The sequence below is a fragment of the Amblyomma mixtum genome, chromosome 3, assembly GCF_055824585.1.
Source record: "Amblyomma mixtum isolate Tamu chromosome 3, ASM5582458v1, whole genome shotgun sequence".
NCBI lineage: Eukaryota > Metazoa > Arthropoda > Arachnida > Ixodida > Ixodidae > Amblyomma > Amblyomma mixtum.
Genome location: NC_143014.1, coordinates 126293575 through 126315874, shown reverse-complemented (window position 1 = coordinate 126315874; position 22300 = coordinate 126293575). Strand labels below are relative to the sequence as shown.

Genomic DNA, 22300 nt, shown 5'->3' with positions numbered 1-22300 from the left:
AGCCGATCAGTGGGCGTAGGCATTCCATTCCTTTTGCAAGTATAGAGCAAGATGGCGCACCAGTGAGAAGAACCTCGACGTTCTCTCTGCAAAAAGCAGCAGATTCTCACCTGGCCCTCGTGCACCTCCTTTGACCAGGCGACCCAGCCTGAAGATGACCGCTCTCTCGTATTCCTGCACGATCTGCAAGTGCCACATTGTGAAGAGAAAGTGCAAACAGGAAACACGCCGCGTAAGTAATTTCAACTTCCGGAGCACTTGCTGCTCTCCAGCGTTGTCACATTATCACGTTTATACTACCACGCTCCGACGTATAGAGGTCCCAAACTACTGGGTCACCATCCCCTCCCCCTCGGAACCTCTCCGGCACAAACCCTGCAGAGCATGACAACCATCCGCCCCTACCTAACGCCCAGGTGTCATGTATATAGATAGCCGAAGGCTAGCAATTTAAAAGCGCTGCATTATGCGTTCACAGCTGCTTGAAAACCTGGGAACGAATTTGAAGGCTACAGTGGTTTGCTTTTTTCTACATGGTATCAAAGTGACTAAAACAATTTAAAAAATTCTAGACATCCTTTTTACGCTCAGCTGAAGATATTACAGATATTATGGCCTCGTTAACAGTTATGGATGAGGTGGCGTTACGAGGGGGAGAGGGCCGCTCGTAACCTAACCTTAGCTTCCCTAGTAATGAAAAGATCAGCGAAAGCCAATGGCATAGCGTAATTACGAGAAGTGTCGCGCCTGTAACTGCGCTCCCTCATTTAGTGGGTAGAATGCTGTACGATATGAGGCAAGACTGACTCGGGTAAACTCTGCTAGGCTGCACACCACACAATGGTACCGGGCTGCGCGACGGTACGGCTACTCGGTTAAGTTCAGGAGAAGGGCACTGTGGTCTACCCGAGCCTTTGACCCGAGCTTGCGACCAGTCGGCGAATCTAACTCACCAGGCCGAAGGTACCTTACTCTTCCAGCGCCTTGTATTGAACTTCAAACGACAAATGTCTAAGCAGGCCAGTTACCGCCGCCCGCCTCATTTGCATGCACGATACGGCAAACAGCCTCGCATCTTTTTTCTTCCCTATTTCGTTGTGCAATGAAAATTTTTGTTCGGCAACGGTCCTCCTCTTTACTCTTTGAACTGGATCAAGACCGCGAAGCCAGACGGGCAGGGGCCTATTCCGTTTATTCCATTTCTTAACACCTTACCCGATTACAGCTAGGAATGGGTACTGTTCCAACTAATCCAGAAGAGAAGGCGCGCCTTGAGTGAGAAGACTGGAGAGATTTTTGCGGTCGATAAAAACTAGCGGAGCACACAGTACATTCAACTCTTTGCACTGGCAGTTCTCAGAAAGGTGGCTTTTTGGGTATAATTTCGAGGTCTAACCCGACTATACCTAAACTTTGCAAAAATATCGGGACCGTAAAACAAGAATGCATCACAGTGTGAAAGTCCAAAGCGTATAGTTCCCTCGGTATAACCTACAATATATGTGGTAAGGTTGGGCCCAATTTGCGAGCAAGTGCGCCCTAGGGCTATACGGAAAGCCGATGCGCGCCCTGATGACGAAAGAAATGGGAGTCTTCTGACCAGCGCTCTCTACCGTTTGTTTGTACATGCATCTCACAGCACTGCGGCGCAGCGTGAGACACAGCCGGTGCCTTGCGTTGCAGATCACATAATACGCAACTCCGATGTCAAATCGCTGCTGCTCGCGCAGTACGTTCATTACGAGGAGTCCGGGACAAGCGTTTCTAGCTCCTTTGACCGCCATCAGGTGGCGCATGGCTTTGAATAACCAAAAATGGCGCGTTGACTTTATCCGACACATAAGAAACAAAGACAGTGACCGAGTAGCTGCAGAACACAGCGTGATAGGCCGCTAGGCTTAACGGCACTGGCTGGGAGCTGAGGACGCTGGGGAGTTGAGGACGCTTTTCTGAGAAATAAATATATAAACATCTCATAGGCTACTCTCATACTGGGCGCTTGGTTTTACCCGGAGACTTTAGTTAGTTCTGTACACGTAGACTTCACAGCAATGTTAATGATCACTGAATTTAACGTACCCGCTAACGTCCCTGGACCACCTCCACAGCTATATGTAAAAGGATCACGTATCCGCATACACGTACCTTGATGCACATCAACAAAGACAGCGGGAACGTCACGATGATAAAAAATATGGATATGGCCGTGAGGAGGAATGTGCAGACGCCATTGCTGCCTGTTTCCACGTGGGCTGCGGGAGACAGAATGATGAAGTGGAGTGTGAGCGAGCGACAACACCTTTATTGGTGCACCCGCACGTATTTTTTTTTTTAAGTGACAGATAGAGCAGGGGCGAGAAGGTTTGGTTTGGTTTATGGGGTTTAACGTCCCAAAGCGACTAAGGCTATGAGAGACGCCGTAGTGAAGGGCTCCGGAAATTTCGACCACCTGGGGTTCTTTAACGTGCACTGACATCGTACAGTACACGGGCCTCTAGAATTTCTCCTCCAAAGAAATTCCAGCCGCCGCGGCCGGGATCGAACCCGCGTCTTTGGGCGAGAAGGGGTGGGGGGCAAATGTTGCTTATCGCATACACGGAGTAAAAATCCCGACGCCTTCGCGGAAAATAAAAAAAAAATCAGTCGAGAGTCACGAAAAGAACTTCTACGATACCCTTCGCAATTTACACGACATCACACTGTTGCAGCCAATAGACAACATGAACGTAATAACAGCATGGCAGACAAAAAACGGGGGGGGGGGGGGGGGGGGGAGAGGACGGGGTGAGCGCTGAGCCGTGACCCCCGCACAGATCTGCGCAAGCTTAAGTACGCATGTATTTGCTTTTGCCATAGCGCACTACATTGTTGCGTGGTCGCGGCGCTGCTTACGCGCCGTTCTTCTGACACCTTGCATCCCGCTCTCGGTGTCAAGAGGAGAGACCAAACGTCTGCTTGTGGCGAACGAGGAAAGAAGACTCCCCTTTATTTTGCTCCGCCGCGGGACATATGACACGCACAGACAATACAAGATCACGAGACCCCCGTGGCTACCGATCAGCTTCTGCCTATCACGGCGCTGCGCACATGAAGGAGTTCCGAGCCCATCACCCCTTTTCCAGCACCCATGGCGACAACACTTTCCACTTCTAGCGATAATTATTTTTGCGACAGACAGCACAAGCACTTCGCGACACAGCAATACTTACCACGGAATAATCGAAAATTTTATTTTCACATCTCGATGCCCAACCTAACCGGTTTCGCCATGGGTGGCCAGGCTGAGGACATCTCCAGCATCTTCAGATTGACCGGTGGGGAGTCCAAAACGTACACTGCTGTGATCGAACGCTTTGATAAATACTCCATTCCCCGTCGCAGCGACATCTTCTGAAGAGCGCGTTTCAACAATCGGTTACAACAGGAGGCAGAGTTGGGTGAAGAATTCTCAACAGCTCTTCACGCTCTCTCCAAGCACTGCGAGTACGGCAGTCTACAGAAAAAATTCGTCCGGGGTCGATTAGTCGTCGGAGTCAGAGACAAGCAGCTGTTAGCGAAACTGCAACTCGATCCGGATCTGACACGATAGAAAGCCCTAGGCTCAACGCGAGAAGTCGAAACGATGAGACAGTAACAGGCAGAGCTGAATCCTGTCAGCATGGATGCCGTCGACCGACGCATACGACAACAGCGCGGCGGTGAACGGTCCCACAATGCAACAGCAAAGACTAGCAGACAGTGCAACTTCTGAGGCGCAGACGCTCATTCGCGGTCGCTGTATCCGGCCTGGCTCAAAAGTGCTGCAAGTGTGACAACAAGGGACTGGCAAGCTTTGCTGTAGGAAGGCATCGCTTTCGCCGAAAAAGGTATACAGTCTTTGCCAAAAGTAACCAGAGTGCACGGTTTGCTTCTCAGTCGAAAAGCTATTAATTATGCCAGCCCTCAAGCACTAAATCTCTGTGTGCAAACAAGAAACCCTGTCCTCACATTGAAAGAACTTTTTAATCTTTAGGGAATCCGTGAGGGCTCTACTATACGAATGAGAAGCAAACCGTGCAGACTGGTTACTTTTGACAAAGACTATACGTACACGTGTCGGCAATCACGGAAGAAACAAGGACACATTTTCCTGGCTATTGTCGAAGGAACAGGATGTAAGGCGCGCCATGAGCAGGCAGATAAACTCGGTGCCAGTTTTTTCAAAGATAGACTCTCATGCCGAAGTGTCGACTTTGCCAGCAGCGGTTCCGGGCGGTTCAACAAAACTCGCAGAGCGACTGGCCTCAATTTGCTAGGCAAGTTCGTCGCAGAAATCAGCTGGAAGGGCACAACTTCAAATCAGACGTGTTACGTCGTCACCCCGCTCAGGGACGCTCAGAAAGATTAAATGCGCAGATATACATTGCCTAGCAGCAATGAACCCCAATTAGCAAAGCAAACAAATGTACACTTAGCAATAAAGGTACAAGAAAACTGACGAAAGGGGCAAAGAAACATGTAAAAAATCCCTTGGTGCAAACATCTGCGCCTAGCGCCACTAGTTTTCAAGACAATTACTACAGCGCCTTAAAGCCGGTCACTGCCAGCTCGAGCAAATGAAGCTTGATCAGGCGACCTGACGTCGACCTCACAACGGTCTTCTGTGACTTATATTGAGGGCTGCACATCAGAAATGCAGAACGGTCGAGAGGCCGTGCTCAGGGCAGCTCGATGAGTGCGATATAATAATCTCTGCATATGCTTTCAATCTAAATCGATGAATCGGGAAGTTTATGTCAGGACTAGTCACTGAATGTACCGGAAACTGCAAAGGAGGGCCAGTGCTGAACTGACTACTGTACACAAAATGTCCACCAAAGTGCAACTCAGCGCTCAATTCTTATCGTTCATTTTATATTTTCATTCCCGATATTTAGCCCTCGAAAACTAGCGATCAGCAATTTAAAAAGCGCATGGTCAGCTTACTTTTAGAAACCTAAGCCCAACTTTTCACCCGCACTTTCTTAGTTTCATATTTCCTTTCTCAAGACCATTTTGTCCAGACGTTTCTCCCTTTGGTGCCTAGTATTCATATAAGATTGGTTGGTTTATTGGTTTATTGGGGTTTAACGTCCCAAAGCGACTAAGGCTATGAGGGACGCCGTAGTGGAGGGCTCCGGAAATTTCGACCACCTGGGGTTCTTTAACGTGCACTGACATCGCACAGCACACAGTATTCATATAAGAATTCTTTTTGCGTATTTTATTTTTTCTCAGAGTAATATGTTGTTATGTCAAGTACATTTCATTTCCCAAAGATGTGTATTATACATAGCTTGTTTTTCAATATATACTGTTGTGCATATTTCATATTGTGTATCTTGTATACTGTATAGCATATTGTATACTGTATATCTTCATGCGATGCTTTTTGCATTTATTTTGCAAACAGTCTCTTTACAGGGTGAGTAGGCCTTCGTCAGGTGTTGATACCTTTTGCCTGCTCTCCCTCGGTTTTGTCATGCAAACCAAAATAAAGATGTTAAAAAAATTTACCGGCACTGAAAAATCCGCCTGCAACGCAGTGGAGAGCGAGCCACACTTAGCAAGGCGCGCCTATAGAGACTAATACTTTTAGTTCATCACTGCGAGCGTACAGTCGCAGGTCCGGAATCACAACGCAGATCAGTCACTTTTCCTGCCCTCGCCGAGGGCTATGCTTTTTCCGGGTAGCACGATGCCCTGGGACCTCTTCAGCGTTTCCTTTCAAAGTACGTCTTTTATCTTGTAAACAACACTTTGGCGGCAGGCCTATATTGGCGAGGCGGCCTGATAACGGCGTGTCACACTGTGTGACCCCGGCACCACTTTCACGGTTACAAGACACGCGAGGTATTCTCGGCTTCTGCGCTTTAACACGGCCAAGATATTGGAGGCCCTGGCTATTTTCGAAGCAGAATGCCGGTGGCTCGCTCTCGTGCCTTCGTCTTGATGCCTCCAAACAAACTTTCGTGCATCGTTCGCTACGTTTGTTTTGCTGATTTGGACATTCTGTGCGTGTCAGCACGGTCGCAATGCAGGCGGTTGCTTATGCTTTCGCGCCGTCAATTCAGTCACTGTATTTCGCTGCTTTTTTCCGTTTTTTTTTTTCATTCTCTGTTCGGCAAAAATGCATCCGGTGTCTTTACAAGAGCATCAGCTGCCAACCAACGTTGCGCCCTCACGGAAAAAAAAAGTTCCCGCGACACAAAATTTTGCTAGCGTCCCTTAAACTTACACCGGTCGTCTCACGGTAACGGCTGCACCGATAAAAAAAAAATGCTTCTTTATCTGTCGTCGTTAAAACCTTTATGATTCTAACTGAAGGCTCTTTAACGCAGAGCATCTAGTTATACCGTCCGTATCTGAAGGGAAGTCGTGGCAGAAAAAAAAAAAGATTGACTCAATGTTTACGGCGTCTTACCGCAAAAAAAAAAAAAACACGCGTCGCTTTAGCGTCTTTCTAAATAACTTGCTTCACTAGCTCCTGCAAGTAGCGTGAGCTACACCCGTCCACTTGTTTTTCTCCGTGCAACGTTTTTTTTTTTTTTACTCATTCTGCTTCTCCTCTGAATCACTCGCCACACACCTCAGGCAAAAGAAACGAAAGCGACAGCTTCTAAATCACAGCCTGCCGTTGGCAACGCCGCTTCCGGAAGAGCACCCGCACCGAATGGGCTGTTGGCAGTTGATTGCCTCTCGCCTCGTTAACTCTGCTCCATGGAGACAAACAATTAAAGCTTGCGGGCGCTACCATGCCTGTGCTGCGCAAAAAAGCGACAGCTCCTAAAGCGGTGCTGTCTGGGGTTCTTGCCTTAAAATTACGATACGCTATGCACAGACACAGAAAAAAGATTTCCGGGCCCAGCACGCGGAAATGCGAAAACAAAGCTGGAATGCCAACAAAAGGAACTTGTTCCTCAACGTAAACTCCTCCTTTGACTCTGGAGCGACGAAGAGTGCCTTCTTCTGCTCCAGTTAAATGCTCCAGGTGTTTACAAATATACTCGCGCTTTCACGAAAGTAATGCGTCTAACTATAGTATCGAACGAGCGGAGGCAATTGTGTGACTTATATATTATGTTTGAAATCTTGCTCACTTCTACCTATAATAGCACAGAAAAACGATTGAGTAGACCAAAAACACATTTATAGATCTTGAGTTGGCTTGCCTGCTAAGGAGACTACGCGGCGTGGCAGTATTTAACTTGACGTCATCTGTCACGCGTCTAAGACCTGATGTGCAGCAACAACCACACTTCATCAATAAATGGATTTAGATCGGCTGTTAGACCAAAATTGAAGAGGGGATTCTATATGGTAATCCACGTTGGTGCCTGTTAGCAGAATTTCCCGACGTATAATAAATGCGTTTTGTAAAATAGAATGACAGCAACAAAACGTTACTTACAGCCATTGATTAAACTATTTTTTTTGTGTGTGTGTGGGAGAAGAGTAAGTGCAGTGCGTACACTAATACAAAAACGTTTATCGTCGTCAACAACGCCTATCAGTTGCTTCGTGTTGACTAAGTTTTTCAAAGGGGAGACAGGATATGGCACTCAAACCAGCACCCAAACAGATAAACTCTCCTCAATGAGAAATGCGCTAATAACATGATACTACTACCTAGCTGCAGCATACGTGACAGGCGTCTAGCATAGAGCTACAAACATCGATGCGTCATTTTAGGGATCATCTGCATGTAAAACGGTTACTGGCAGCCATCCTGGAAAAAAATTAAGCCGCTGAAACAGACTGAATTCATCCGACAGAGGGATGATATGACCTAACACCGAACGTCCTAGCAAGAACATACGGACACTAAAACGTCTGAGATATAAGAGTCGAGAGTAAAGGTGGTGGTACTCCCAGATCAGAGGCCTCTTCCTGTGAGCCGCGATGACGGTGCGCGCCCCAAAGTGGTCTCCTTCTTATCAATACTTGCAGTAACCGTTCGAAATGGGCTCGCTAGAGAAGAACTAAGCTCAGCGCGCACTAGTGACCTAATCCGCTGCTTCTTGTAGATATCAGGCAGCGCGTATAAAACGCCGAGAAACGTCCCTCCTTTTAGGTGGTGTGCCCCAGATTGTCAGGTAAACTATACCGTCGGTCGCGATCCGTGCACAAGATGACCTATAAACGCATGAGGGATTAGATCTGCAGCAGGACGCTTCGGCGCGCGGCATGTTAAGATTCCAACTCTACGTCTTGGGATCAATGGCGCGGCAATTTATTTTGAGCCCGCCATGGCTGCAGAACTCTACAAACTCGCGTACACATCTCTAAACTGGGATCGGTCTGCCACTTACCCTCGAACCCCTCCTGTTCATTTGCTCGAAATAACGTTGACATAGTTTCCCCTCTTTCTCTCCCAATCCATCTCTACCACAATCCTCGCGCTCCCGCTGAGTGCAGAGTACGAGCGCGCGGAAAGCGCCGTTGCATAGTCGATGTCCTCGTGAAGACAGAGAACGTTCCGCTACCTAGATGTCGTGACAGGTGGCTGCTATTCACACCAGGCCGGAAGATGTGCTCCAGGACGGCTGTACGCTTGCGCCTCACAAGACAAGAGAAGACCCGCGGGTGTTCCCTGAGTTTCGGCGGTCGACGCACAGCTCGTGTGGGGAACAGCGGCCGAGCGCGCGCGCGTACGAGACAAAGCAGGCTGGCGGCGCGGGGGCCGCGGCTGGGTGGATCTCGACCCTGCAGTCTGACTCCGCGGACGCACACGTGGTGCACGACGTACATACACGCGCGAGCGAGACCGCTGGCGCGGCACTCGAGCAGCCGACTTCGCCCGACGAAGCAGCGGCTGCGATAAAGGCAGCCGAGCGGGCTCTATGTTTAGAGCCGGGAGGACAGCGAGCAAGTCGGTCGGGAGACAAATGAGTCTCTTCTCTTCTTCCTTGCGCCCGGCCAGGAGTCAGAGACCCCGGCTAGGACAATGAGACATATTCGACACAATGACACGAGCGTCCCGGTAAATGCCACCCAGTCACATGGAAAACTCGATGTCCACTGAAGCGATGACAGTTGACCTGCCACTAGGTGATTTTAACGTTGTCATGGGCTGATGGGCTAGTACCATGTCCGTCGACTGAAGTCGACAGACATGGTACTCAGCGGTAGTTCACGAATGACTTTTGACATTCCAAGAGGTGCTGAGAGCAGGCTCACACTCACTGCACATTCAAATAAACATATTATAATCACTCCTAACTGCAGTCTGTGTTTGCTCTATGCTAAACTAATTGTTTTGCTATGTAGCGAGAACGACAGGTCGTCGGTTTTCAGATGCGAACAAACCTTCACCATTCATTTTCTTTAATGTATATGTATTAACGTTAAGGAAGGCTCCGTACGCCACCCTGTGGTACACCACAGCACGTGGGACAATTAGACGAAAGTCTATCATTAAGACTGTAGGAACACCACACAAGACTCACCACCAAAATTTCAGAGCAAGGCGCCCACTGCAGGTCATGGTTTATGGTTCACGTTACCACGAACAAAGCACCACTCGTTGTATCTCAACTTTTGAAGACCACCTGCCCGTTCTGTGACTTTCTCCGCTCACGGACTTCCAACAGCGTTGCCATATTTACTAATCTGACACAACACGTATTGGTACGGCGTTTCCGCAGTTCATTTTTTGATGGCTGCAGTGGTCAACTTCGTTTGCCCGTCTTGTTGACGCGACGATTTGCGAGGACGATTTTTCGTACGGTGATATAGTTCGATGCTTCCGCCAATGACTTAGCTCCGTCGGTATGGCTGCACGACTCCGATCGAGAAGGACACTGACAAATTTTCCAAGTGAGAATCCAACGTTATTTTAGATCTGATTTCAAAGCTTCTGCAATAATTGAAAAAAAAAAAAACGTTGCGTTAACCTTAATTTTCACTCCCCAATTGTCACAACTACCATGTGAGTTGCATATCGTATTGGAATATTCCATTGTAAGATCTGCCTGATACATTAGGATGACATTGTTAAAAAAGAAAGGTACCTTCTTACACGCGTAGCCGAAAATCAAAACATAAAACAGATTCGTGAACGAAAAAAAAGTATCTTCGAGAAAGTATTTCTTGCGTGTAAAAACAATACGTTCGCTACCACCGTCCGCCAATCTTTCAGGTATTAAATATGTGACCTCTCTGAGACACTACTGGGAAAAAAAATTGCTTAATTAATGCCACTTTTTTTTCATTTTTCTTAGCAAACTGCGCCTGAAAGGGTACGGACAGCACTGAGTGCTTTCAATAACAGTTTCTAGTACTGAACCAACAATATTCTAAGCTTCACAAAGTGCGACATTATAAGCTAATTTTGGAGCTCCTTCGTAAACGCCAAATAAAGGAAGGTATATTGAACTTGCTGGATACGCATTTCTTTGTCTTCTCCGTTAGCACACCGTTATTCATATTCGAAGCAAGCGTCTATTCTGCATAAAAAGTCATTTATATTCTATGTACGCAACTTGCTCAAGAGCACTATTCGGATAATTATTCTGAATACCCTATTTACTGTGTTTGTGTAGAGAAACAAAAATTTGCACTTGTCATAAAAAATGTAAGGTAAATAGCTACACCTAAAATAAGCCGCCGCGGTGGCTCAGCGGTTATGGTGCTCGGCTGCTGACCCGAAAGACGCGGGTTCGATCCCGGCCGCGGTGGCTGGAATTTCTTTGGAGGAGAAATTGTAGAGGCCCGTGTACTGTGCGATGTCAGTGCACGTTAAAGAACCCCAGGTGGTCGAAATTTCCGGAGCCCTCCACTACGGCGTCTCTCATAGCCTTAGTCGCTTTGGGACGTTAAACCCCATAATCATAATCCTAATCCTACGCCTAAAATAAAATGCCAAAAACTGATTGTTCCGAGTTCCAGGAGTCATGATTTTTTTGCTGGTTGGCGGGAAACTGAAAAAAAGAATGCCGTCAGGCAAGAACGCGCGGACGAACGAGCGCGAACGTGGCTCGTGCACCTGCACTGCTTTAAATAATTTCAATATAAAGCTTGTACCAGCGCATTATTTAAATAACACCTGCTTGTTGAGCCAAATAAAAACAAACACCGGTCACTTATATTACTGTTCTACACATATCAAGACTGCTGAACTCACAAGCGCGAAACCTGTAAAGGTTGCGCCACCTTTTTGCAATTTAAATAAAGTTTACATCAACAAAATAGTTAGCACAGCAATTTTATGGTAGAGTGGCCATTATGTTAAACAAATTTCACACAATTTCGTGCAATTTAACCAGAGAAAAATACTTTTCACCACACTTCTTGGGTTGTTTTATGCGTATGCAACAACATCTAAACTACATCATCATCATCATCATCATAATCAGCCTGACTACGCCCACTGCAGGGCAAAGGCCTATCCCATGTCTCTCCAATTAACCCTGTCTTTTGCCAGCTACGGCCACCGTATTCCCGCAAATTTCTTAACCTCATCCGCCCACCTAACTTTCTGCCGCCCCCTGCTACGCTTGCCTTCTCTTGGAACTACAAGCTATACTAAATCAGGCTTGCCAGTGGAGCCCCGAAAGACCTTCGAACTGTGAGGAGGGCTTTCTCAAATAGCTGTCACCATTCGCAACGTTTCTCTTCAAATGTTTGCGTTCTTGCTGCGCGAAAGGTTAGGAAAGGAATTTCCATGACAATTAAGTAGTCAGCTTTTGCGCAATAAATCACTTTCCGCAGCAGTCACTTGCTACGTGTGCTTTTTTTCTTTGGTGATGTTGCGAACAACGGCAACTAATTGCATTTTTGCCCCCACAACGGTCGCTTATCCAGCACACACTATATATGTACTCCAACGGCACATCATAAACACAGTTCGACCAGACCTAAACAAAGCTGGCGGAGTCAGCCTACTGTGCGCTAAACAACGAAGCCACCTACTATATTTGGAGTGAGTCAGCGCGCACACGTAAACAAACGGGGTAACCACTGAAAGTAGGAGTCGAGATGCCGGCAGCCAACGCATCGCGAACTTCATGAAAAGTGAACCTCGCAGTCCATTTTGTGTAGTTGGTTTAGTTCCTCATAAAGGCTGTAAGCGCCCCGCAGCGATTCTGCTACGTTGTATCGAGTGATCAAAGTAGCGATGGACTTAAGACAGGTGACCGATCCCGCATTCCGACGCAGTCCACTTTTCGGATCTTTCAATAGCTTATAGAATAGGTAAATTATCAACTAATATACTAGCATTGCAAAATGAGCGAAAATAGTTATCCAGGCTCCTACAAATATTCGGCTTCGCCAATCGTTCAATCTGCGCAGTCAAGGTTTCCTCATAAGCACGCCCCGGATAAGTTTTTGTGCAGAACTAGCCTCATACACATGATACCGTAGACGGTCAGCAACGATTATTCGTGCCGTAAAAAGAGAGAGAGAGAACACAGAAGGATACAGTGTACATGTGACATGAGTAGACAGTGGAAAAAGAAAAGGAAATGCATTGCGGCTGGGAATGAAAGCGCTTAAAAACAGTGGCAAATCAGAAACGGCCAAGCGCACAGTGACTGACACATCCATCAAGAACGGTAAAAACACAACAAGAATAAAACGACGGGGCTTTCTGTTTAATCAAGCTAGACGTAAGCGTTGTAAGCGCTTCACAGTGCCTACCTTTGCTGCGAATGCCGCCGCACGGCGGGTTTCAACGAACAAAAATCTATCTGGCCGTAAACGCGATGGCTCTTACGTAAAGGCCGCGCTCTGATGGGAGCGGAAGCAACAGTGAGTACAGCTGAGGACACCCCGGTGTTGTTGGCGCTCGGTTTCGCGTCGCGGTCCCGTTGACGATGAGCACCAACTGGCCTATCACCGCACTCTGGTCTGTCGCTCAAGCGTTGCACGGAACTGTATACGCTCGGATAGCTTTCCCCGGTTGCCCATGACGGGGAAAGTGCAGGAAGAGGCGCAGCTTGTTTTCTGACCAGCATCCGCAAGCGTTCGCATTACGCCCTTCACCGGCACGTGCCAGCACACGCGCGAGTGCCACGCCCATAGGGAAAACAAGGGAACAGTGCGTGCGGAGTCCCAGGAAGGAGCGTCGAAGACAACGGGCGCATCAGTGGTTGCCCTGTGTTCAGGCCAATCCGCGTTGATGCCGCTAACAAGCAGCCGAAAGCTCAAAACGGCGGTGAGTGTAACGCACAACTTGAAAACAAAACGTATTCGCTCCCATTCTAACCTTCAACGTGGTATCGGAAAGCAAAGGAGGTACGATTTCGCAGATCCTCAACTACACTGGCGACAGTCGGTGGAATGCCCTAAAAAACCGCCCGTTAATTCCTACACGCCGTTTTGTATTATACTAGTACAGGCGCGGCCATAAGTAAACGGAGCACGCTATTGCGTTCGAAGTGCAATCACGCCTTCTCCATTGGAAATGAAGAAGCGTTGTTTGTCTACTAGAGAGCCCACGAACCTCCGCTTCCAGCATGCGCGTACCACTGCTGGAAATTTCAATTAGGTGATGCGTTAAAAATATTCAAAGACAGTTGCGTGCTCCGTTTACTTTTGTCCGCGCCTGTACATGTATCATTGCATGGTGGCACATGCCGTCGTCATGCATGCCCGATGCATCATAGTGTATTTGTGTTTAACGAGCGCGCGATGTGCATTCCAGCGCCTCGTCCAAGAGCTTAACGGTCCGTACGTCCAGCCAGCAATCCCTTTTCTTCTAGCTTTTGGACAGCACACGCATATACAGTCACGGATAAAATATTACGAAATGCGGTTGCGTGAAAACAAAAAGTTACTGCTACGTTTCCTCAATAAACATACGGCTGGTATTCGTACCAGCGTATGCCGTATGCACGCCCCCACATTATTCCAGGCTTTTCAGTCAATTGGTGTGCCTGACAGCGCAGAAATCGTATTTTGTTTTTGTCAAACCGCATCCCGTTAACTTTTTTTCCATGACTGCACCTCGCTCCGAGAGCAAGCAGAAGTGGACAACGCCGCTTCAGCCCGCACCCTCGACGTTCTCACCACCGACGTTGGGCATCTTCCTCGGGACGTGTCTGCGAGAGTGAGCCGCGCAGAGGAAATTCCAGAAGACAGCCACAGCGCACACCAGGAGCAGCAGTGCGAGCATCCAACACGCCCAGCTCCGCGCTTTCAAAGCGAGCCGCTGCAGTGTCTGTGCCCGCTCTCGCCGGAGCCAAAACTCCATGAAATATGCGTGCAAGCGGTGTTTACACTATGTTTAGCAACGCTGCCGCACGCAGTTCCACCTAGGAGGATCTTAGAAAGCATTTTCTCTCTTTGTTATTCCGGGGGAACGCGAGGAGTGCAGTCATACGCGAAACTCAAGGCCGACCTTATGCACCCAGATTGGCCCAAACTCGCATGCGGCCGAGCAGCACGCGATCATGTTTGCTCAGCAGGAGCCATCGGAACGCCCCTGTGACGGTGGCGAGTCGATTACTGAGACCCCCTACATGGCCAAGGCATGTAGAGGAGGGAAACGATGCCCCTACGACTGCACCTACTATATATATTCATCACCCAGGTGCCGCTCGTGTCAACTAAGCACAGTAGTGCAGTATCCACGATCCTTGTATGCTGATTCTAAGAGAAGATTTTGCTGTGTCCCCTTTGCCGCTTTGGCGCGTTGTTTGCGGCAGCGAATACACGCGTACGATATGAGCAAGTTACTGCCGTCGCTTGGATGATGTGCTTGATCGTCGGATACTGAACAACGCAAAGGGCCCTAAGGAATACGAAAAAAACTTTCCAAGCTGTTCCCAAAGTAACTGCCTGTGATAAAAAATCGCGACCCGCGTTGCAATGCGCGCACCGCACTATGCTGTACGTTCTACTTAGTTAAGAGCCCGAACCAAGAAACCAACGTTTCACGTAAAGCCTTTTTTTTCTCTCTCAAAAATATACGCGCCACATGTTTTGCTTCAGGGCCACTTGGGGGGGGGGGGGGGGGGGGGGGGATCCCGTAACACTCTTAGGATTCCTATGCTCATGTTCGAAAGGCGGGTGTTTCCAAACGGGGACAGGACTAAGCGGTACGAACAAACACTCTGGACCAAGCGCAACTATCAACAGTTGAAAGTAGCTCCTGACCGCTTAGCTCTGTCCCCTTTTGCAAGCTAGTGCTTTTCGAACATAAAACTAAAAGCCAAATAGCCCCTAGTCCTATATAGTTCTTTTGATTTCTAAGCCCTGGAGAGGTGAGGCCGATAGCCTCTCACGCATTCGTGACATTTAGAGCTCTGAATGGAGCTGATAACGAGCTACGCTGCACGGCCCAAAAGCAAACACTGGGCAACCGGTATACTTTTGACAAAGGCAGCTCGTCGTCACTGTTTTCGCTCTTGTCATTGTTTATCAACTGAAGATGCAGCACGAAACATTTCGCTAGTAACTTGTCCAAACAGGTCCCTTTAAGAAGCCACTTCCTGTTCTAAAAACGGTACAGCTGCGAGATTACGTTGGCAGTAGAAAGCGAAAGACTGCGAATACAAAAAAAAAAAAAAAAACGGAACGAGAAAACTTGCCGCACGTAAATGCGTACGATAACTTCCGGCGTTTGCACTATGAGCGTCCGTAACATTTCCCCCTAAACACTAAAGAACTGTTACATAAGTAAAATGTTAGAAGTACACTTGAGTATGCTTGCGCAGACTGCGACGCGAAACATGTACTTGACATTCAAAAGATAGAAAAAGTTCCGAATTTCGCCGTCCGTTTTGTTTTTAATAACTTTGACAGATAGTTCAGTGTATGAAAGCGAAAAACACGCTGTGTTGGAACGCGCTTCAAAAACGTAGGAAAGTTCTGCGTTTAAAATTCTTTCGTAATATATTTCATTCAAGGACTGGAATTAACCGAACCCAATATATATTTAACCCTAATTATGTGTCATTGCGGATAGATCGTTCACTTAAAGAATAAGGTGCCGAACTGACCTTTTTAAAATGTCTTTTTTCCCAAAAAACGACTTCGGAGTGGAACAAGCACGCGGTGACATTGTATGCCTTTTCTTTTTCAACCCCCACCCCCACCCCACTGTAATGCCAGACAATGGCGCTGTGGGTATTCTTTTAAATAAATAAACTATCTCAGGCCCTAAAGCATTGGTAACTAAGCACTATTCCCCACCGACACAGTGGGTTGGATATAAGGGCGCTACGAATGCCAGCATGCGTGCGCAAAAGCAGACCGGGCGCGATAATATACGTGCAGTCGGCACACCTGGCTGTGGACGTGGACAGCCAAATATCAGAAATAAGGACAGTGTATGCCGCGATGTCTCTCTATTTTTCGTTTTTTTTTTTTTTGTCGGCCGGTCACAAGCCGACCTCTGTCGCGTTTCCAAAAACATATCAGAAGGAAAGCGAAAAGAATCGAAGTAGGCGACATTTAGGCTCCTAGAAAAACCTCTGGTCGTCGCCGCACGCTCCCTGCATGGCCTTCGTAGCTGCGCAAGGCCAGAAGCACGTACTGTGCGTACGGGCCGGAGACAGGGAAAGACGCACTAGGAGGTCGCAAATAAGAAACCAAGTGACAACGAGCGGCGTATATATAGGGCGAACGCACCGCTCACATGGGGAGATAGCATGAAAGACGAGCAGCAAGGATAAAGTGTGATTCAGAGAGTGGTGGGAATGCGATGAGGCGGCGCGCTAGCAGAGAGGCCCGCAGCCGCGGGCGGCCGTAAACAAGCTCGAGCAGACGACAATCGGCCGGGCGCCGCGGGTCGTCTGCAGCACATTCGGTCCCACGCCTCTTCTGCACGCCCGCTCGCACGACTGCGAGCGGAGGCGGCCCACGACCACGATTGTGCTACGGTGTTTCTTCACAGTTTTTCTTTTTTTATTGCACCGTGCACCACGTTTCAGCTCAGCGGCTAGTTCGACCGGTTCCTTCGTCATCAGCACGCGAGATTTCGTTGCAGGGAGGCCCACTCAGCAAAGCCGAAATCGCGCGTGCCGGCGGCTTGCTGTTTCGTGTGCCCCGCCGCGTAGCGAAACCGCGTGGCCGAAGCACAGGCGAAGCAGCCAGCGTGGGACGAGGAAACACGACAACGCACTGACTCGTGTCGCACGCTTGCAGCCCGCTTACCTTATGTTCCTTCGCGCGAAAATTAAGCCGCTGTAAGTGTCAACACTCTCCGCGAACACGTTAGCTACTCTAACGATATTCAAATGGCAGTAAACAAGAAAAGAAAACAAACCACGCGCGGTTGGGACGGATGCGTGTTTGCGTTCCCAACGTGCGGTGGTTTCATAAACGAGCGTAAACAAGACAGTGGTGGCGGAAAACAGAGAAAAAAAAAAAAGCAAGCCGCGGTGGCGTAAGGGATCCGCTAGCGCGGAGTTAGCGCTGACGACGAAGGCGCAACAAGTGCAAAGAGCGACACACGGCACCGCAAGTGCAGAGGAAAGCCGCGCCCCTACACGTGCTCACGACGCTTGCTTGCTTGCTCTATTTTTTTGCTCCTAAGAAGCAGGTGTGCAATGGAAAGCGGAGTTATAAAAAATAAGCCGGGAAGACTTCCAACTTCTGCGTCGGCACAGCGTCGTCATAGCCGTCGTCTACGCGTCGTCTATGAATAGTCACCACCGATGAGGTCGTGAGGGCCCAGACCAGGGGCGCGGGGTGCCGACCCGGGATAAAAACGGAGGGACAACACAGAAGCTTCAGCGCTTGCGCGGCCACTCACCCTCGGTGCGGTATCCCGTATTGTGCTCCTTGTCCATGTCGCCGGCTTCCAGGTGGCCCTCGCTGGACGACGACGCGCGATAGTCGGACAGCAGATGCGAAGCACCTTCGCGGGAGCTCGCTTTGGCCCCTCTGCCGCCGACTCCGGTGCCCTCTTGTGACATGGAGAGACCGCGGATACGCTACCTCTCTTCGCGCACAGTTCTCTTCCCTTAACAGTGCGGCGCGGTAGGGGGAAGGCGGGTAACGAGCCTTTTGTTTTACTGCTGCCCGCGCTCCTCTATCTGGGCGTCACGGGGTGCAAGCTCGTGTGTTTTTGCGCAAGTGCCAACAACTCTGCCTCCGCCGCCGCCACTGGCACAGAGTCCGCGTCGAGGAGAGAGCGAGCGAGCGAGCGAGCGGGACGGGATAGAGCGAACGGTGCAGGATGCATGGGGCGCGATGCTGGGGAAAACAGCGGGGAAAATCTAGCGCCGGCAGCCGTGCAGAGAACGCTTCGGTAGACCGACCGAGCCCCCTTTCAGCCTCTGCCTCTCTCTCTCTTGCACGTCACTTCCTTCGATGTACCGAGACACGGCTCGACTGTTTTGCGAGCGTGCCCCCTTCCCCCATTTCCAACCTACCCCCTCACCTCAAACCTCTCCCGCCCCTCCGCTGAAGCCGTAGAGTGTAGAGATGCCTATTCAGATCGCCCAGGGCCGACGGCGACGAGTGGCTTCACAAGCTTTCCGTCCTCCTTGCCTTCCTCCTTCTCTCCCTTTATATAACGATTATGACCCGTCATCCGCTGGAAGAGTTTTTTACTTTTCGCCTCTCTCTTTCCTCCAGACGGGCGTGTTACCCCTTGCCGCCTTTCGTTGGTTGCCCCGAGCGTGTTTTCTTTTTCTCCTTCGAGTAATAAAGCGCTGGTGGCAGTCGCGTGCCCGCAGCAGCCGGCATTTGACCCAAAGGGGAGAACACGTGCGGGCGTGCAGCGACGGGCACTTGTTGCGCGCTCGCTCGCCGGCCAACTTCGCCCCGCTTGGTGAGCGCGAAGGGGGAGAATGAACGCGCGAGCGCGGGCGAACGCGAAGGGAGGGGCGGGGTCGCTTGTGCGCAGCGTGGTGTCTGACGAAACGCGCAACAAAATAGGTAGAAAGAAGGCATACGCCAGCGACGCGTCTAGCGCGCAGAGGCGTGTCAACGGCTCCGGCATTTCAGACGACCGCGACGCTAGTAAGCATCGATCTACAGTGCGCTAGAATGAGCAACAGTTGTTCTCCCTCGAAGCAACAGCAGCCCCCGTTGCGCCGAGATCAAACTGTGGACAGTTTAGAAAGGCAACTTTTATTGAAGAAACTTGCATAGGCGGCTTTTCGTTAGTAACCTCGTATAGTTTCTATAATACAGACGTCCGCCAGACACCGTTAGAAAACCTCTATAACGTCATCCCTTACCGCCCGAACGTGGACCCCTTCGTGGACAAAGCTTATTGCCCGCGTTTAAGTGGAACTGAAGTGCACATAAGCGCACTCTGTGTTCCTAATTGTACAGCTTCTAATAGGCGACAGCGCGGTCTCAGTGGCTTCATTCGGTTAGCCACCTGACATTGTGCGTCCGGCTGAAATGAACACTTGTCCCCTACCACGCATCGGCCTGACGGATCAAAATGGTCAGCGTGGTGCTGGCTACCTGCCAAGGTTTCGTGGCGTTCGTGGACCGTATGTTGCCCGTTGTACGGAGTGAAGCGCGTTTCAGCGGTTTTTGCAGGAACTGGGTGTTCTCGCTGCCTAAGAACGGCAATGCTCGAATGCGAAGATCTTGAGGGAATGCTTAAATGAATGAATCAGGGAGCATTAAACTGTTTTCCGACCCTCAACCATGAAAGTAACCAGCGCATCTATGGGGTCGGTGCATCGCCTATTATAATAGGAATGATTGTGAGCGGGAATAAACTTACACAACCTTACATGAACGGAAAGAAGCCTTCTGTTGTTACCAGCAGACCACGTCTGTTAGCGAGAAAAAAAAAAATCAATAGGCATGAACGTAGGTGCCAACTTTAAATATTAGGTACTGTTTGGTATGAACTTAGCGCAATTTATGGCAGAAAACCTGGGAGAAACACGGTATTCTTTTGTAATTACTCAAAAAAAATCTAAATACTAGAGAGAATGTTTACTGCATTCGAATCAGTGCGAAAGCATGGATTTATGCTGCGTAGAAGACGACGATGAACAGGCAGTGCCGCAAGACGGAGCAGATGGAAGTTGATGAAGACGCTCTGCAATGCACAGCGCGAGAGTGTGCTGCAATTTAATACGAGGCGTGTTCGGCTGCGGCAATAGCCTAGCTGTGAGAGACACAACTATAGGCTCCTCTGTCCTCTGTGAAACAAGGTTGACCACTGTCCCCGCTCCTGTTCGCACTATACTTGGAACCAGTTTGCATAAATGTTAGAAACAGTAGAGCCGTCAGTGGTTTCCGTATTATGGGTCACGAACTGAAGGTATTAGCTTCTGCATATGACATCGCGTTTTTCTGCGCTGATAAGCCAAGCACCGACGAGGTTATCCGTTTAGCGGAGGACTTTGGTTCAGTGTCACGAGCTCAGATTAATCGGTCTCTAGTTAGGAATGTGGGGACCGGCACCTGCTGAATATGCTGGTATGCAATGGGCACGTAATCATACCAAGTACCTTGGCTTCCCTTTGAGCGCCTATAATCATAGTGCACATTAGTAGAAAGACCGTGTGCCAACTCTTCAGCGCTGTGCTCAGACTTTTGTCCGCCATGGTCTCTCGATTTTTGGCAGGGCAACCGCATGTAATCTGTTCCTCGTCACTAAAATGTATTATGTACTCCAAATTATTCATTGCACAAGAATCTATATCCAGCGTTTTCACGGAGTTTTCGCCACTTTTGTGTGGGGTTCGTCTTTTGAACCTATGAGGCGCGATAACCTTTTCCGGTTTGTAAGCGCTGGCGGCCTTGGTTTAGACCACCTGTATGGCCGACAGACAGTCACGTTTCATGTATTTCCGTGACTCTAAACACCTAATATTCCGTGCATTCTTGCAAGTCAATTTAGTTCACGTTTTACTGAGCCTCATTGTGTCTTCTAATGTTTCTGATCTCCCGTGTTTGTGGGGCTTCATGCATGATGTTTATTTGGCTGTTCGTTTCCTGCTCGTTCGTTTCTCCCCTGAGGTCTTATTTTCAGGGATTCAATTTATATCCTCTTCCCTCCGTCCATGTACCTCTCTCTGTATTTTGGTTTCCGGGACATGACGTACTCAAAAGAGTACGTTAATTGCCCCTCTCGACGTGTACCAAGACATTTTTCTATAAGCTACATAGCGAGACATTGCCTGTTAAAACATGGCTTGAAAAAAATAGGGGTATTTTTGTATCCACTGCAAATTTCCCCCTTTGTGATCTTCGAGGAAAGATTGAGCACTGTTTCATCGATTGCAAAGATGCAATAGTGTTTCGGGGTATCTTTCAACGGACATTAAAAAAGAAAGACTTCAATCTGACCTGGATTCAGTAACAGCATGGTGCTCAACCTGGCTTATGCAACTTAATCATTCAAAAACTAAATTGATGTCTTTTACTAACCGAATGTCTCGAATTCAAACAGCATACTCCTTAAATAATAGCTCACTCGAGCTAGTCACCACGTATAAGTACTTAGGACTTCACCTTCATTCAGACTTAGCATGGAACCACCATATTAACCTTATGCTTGCATCTGCTAATCGGTCATTAGGTCTCTTAAAACATAACCTAAAGCATGCTCCTCCTCACCTCCGTGCTCATGCCTATACCACTCTAATTCGACCTAAAATTGAATATGCCTCGGCTATTTGGGACCCTTACCAATCTTACCTAATAAATAACATTGAATCATTGCAGAACCGCGCCGTTCATTTTATTTACTCCGATTATTCACGTAACACCAGCGTCACAGCCTTAAAGAAACGCGCAGGTCTCCAGGATTTATGTCTCCGCCGTAAAATTGCACGACTGTCACTTTTTCATAAACTTTATCATCATCCATCACTTCATAACGACTTTTTTTCTTTGCCTACTTCGATTTTTGACCGCCGCGATTATCCCTTTAAAGTTAGACGTTTCACGTGCAGGACATTTATCTATGCGCATTCATTCTTACCACGCACAATATCTGACTGGAACACTCTGCCTTCACATATCGCAACCACCACTGATCCTAATAAATATTTTAAACTTATATCTTCAATAACTACTGCTTAACTCTTCGCATACATTGTTATTTTATTTGTTCATGGCTTCCTTTTTTGCAGGGTTTGTTACTAAAAAGATTCATTGTATTAGTGTTCTGTTTGTATAATTTTAATAATGCAGTAATCTTCGTTCTTTGCCGCGCTGCCATTCTTTTTATTCTTTTGCTTACTTATATGTCATGCAAAGTGTCTTATTTGTGCTTTTGATTGATTCTTTTGCTTACTTATTTCATCCAGTGTGTCTTATTTGTGCTTTTGTTGTTTGTTTTATATTTGTGGGTTTTTTTTATTCTGTTCAATTGCCTGTGCCCCCCCCCCCCCCCCCCCCCCCC

The 22300-nt window shown here is 48.5% G+C and overlaps 1 protein-coding gene across 6 annotated transcripts in view; it reads right to left on the bottom strand.

Annotated features, from left to right (window-relative positions):
* Positions 1-22300, bottom strand: part of LOC149351765 (stomatin-like) — a 104944-nt gene that overhangs the window by 37847 nt on the left and 44797 nt on the right. For 4 of the 6 annotated variants that reach the window (XR_016290649.1, XM_089581101.1, XM_089581102.1 and 1 more), the window contains exons 4-5: positions 2146-2252; positions 111-183 (exon numbers count right to left, since the gene is read on the bottom strand). Coding sequence is in view for 5 of the 6 variants with exons in the window: in XM_089581101.1 (XP_089437227.1) it covers positions 111-183; positions 2146-2252 (180 nt within the window). In the remaining variant the exon portion in view is untranslated. Of the gene's footprint in view, positions 1-110; positions 184-2145; positions 2253-17722; positions 18259-22300 lie in introns of those variants that run through there. The other 2 variants (XM_089581104.1, XM_089581105.1) reach the window with 2 other exon arrangements.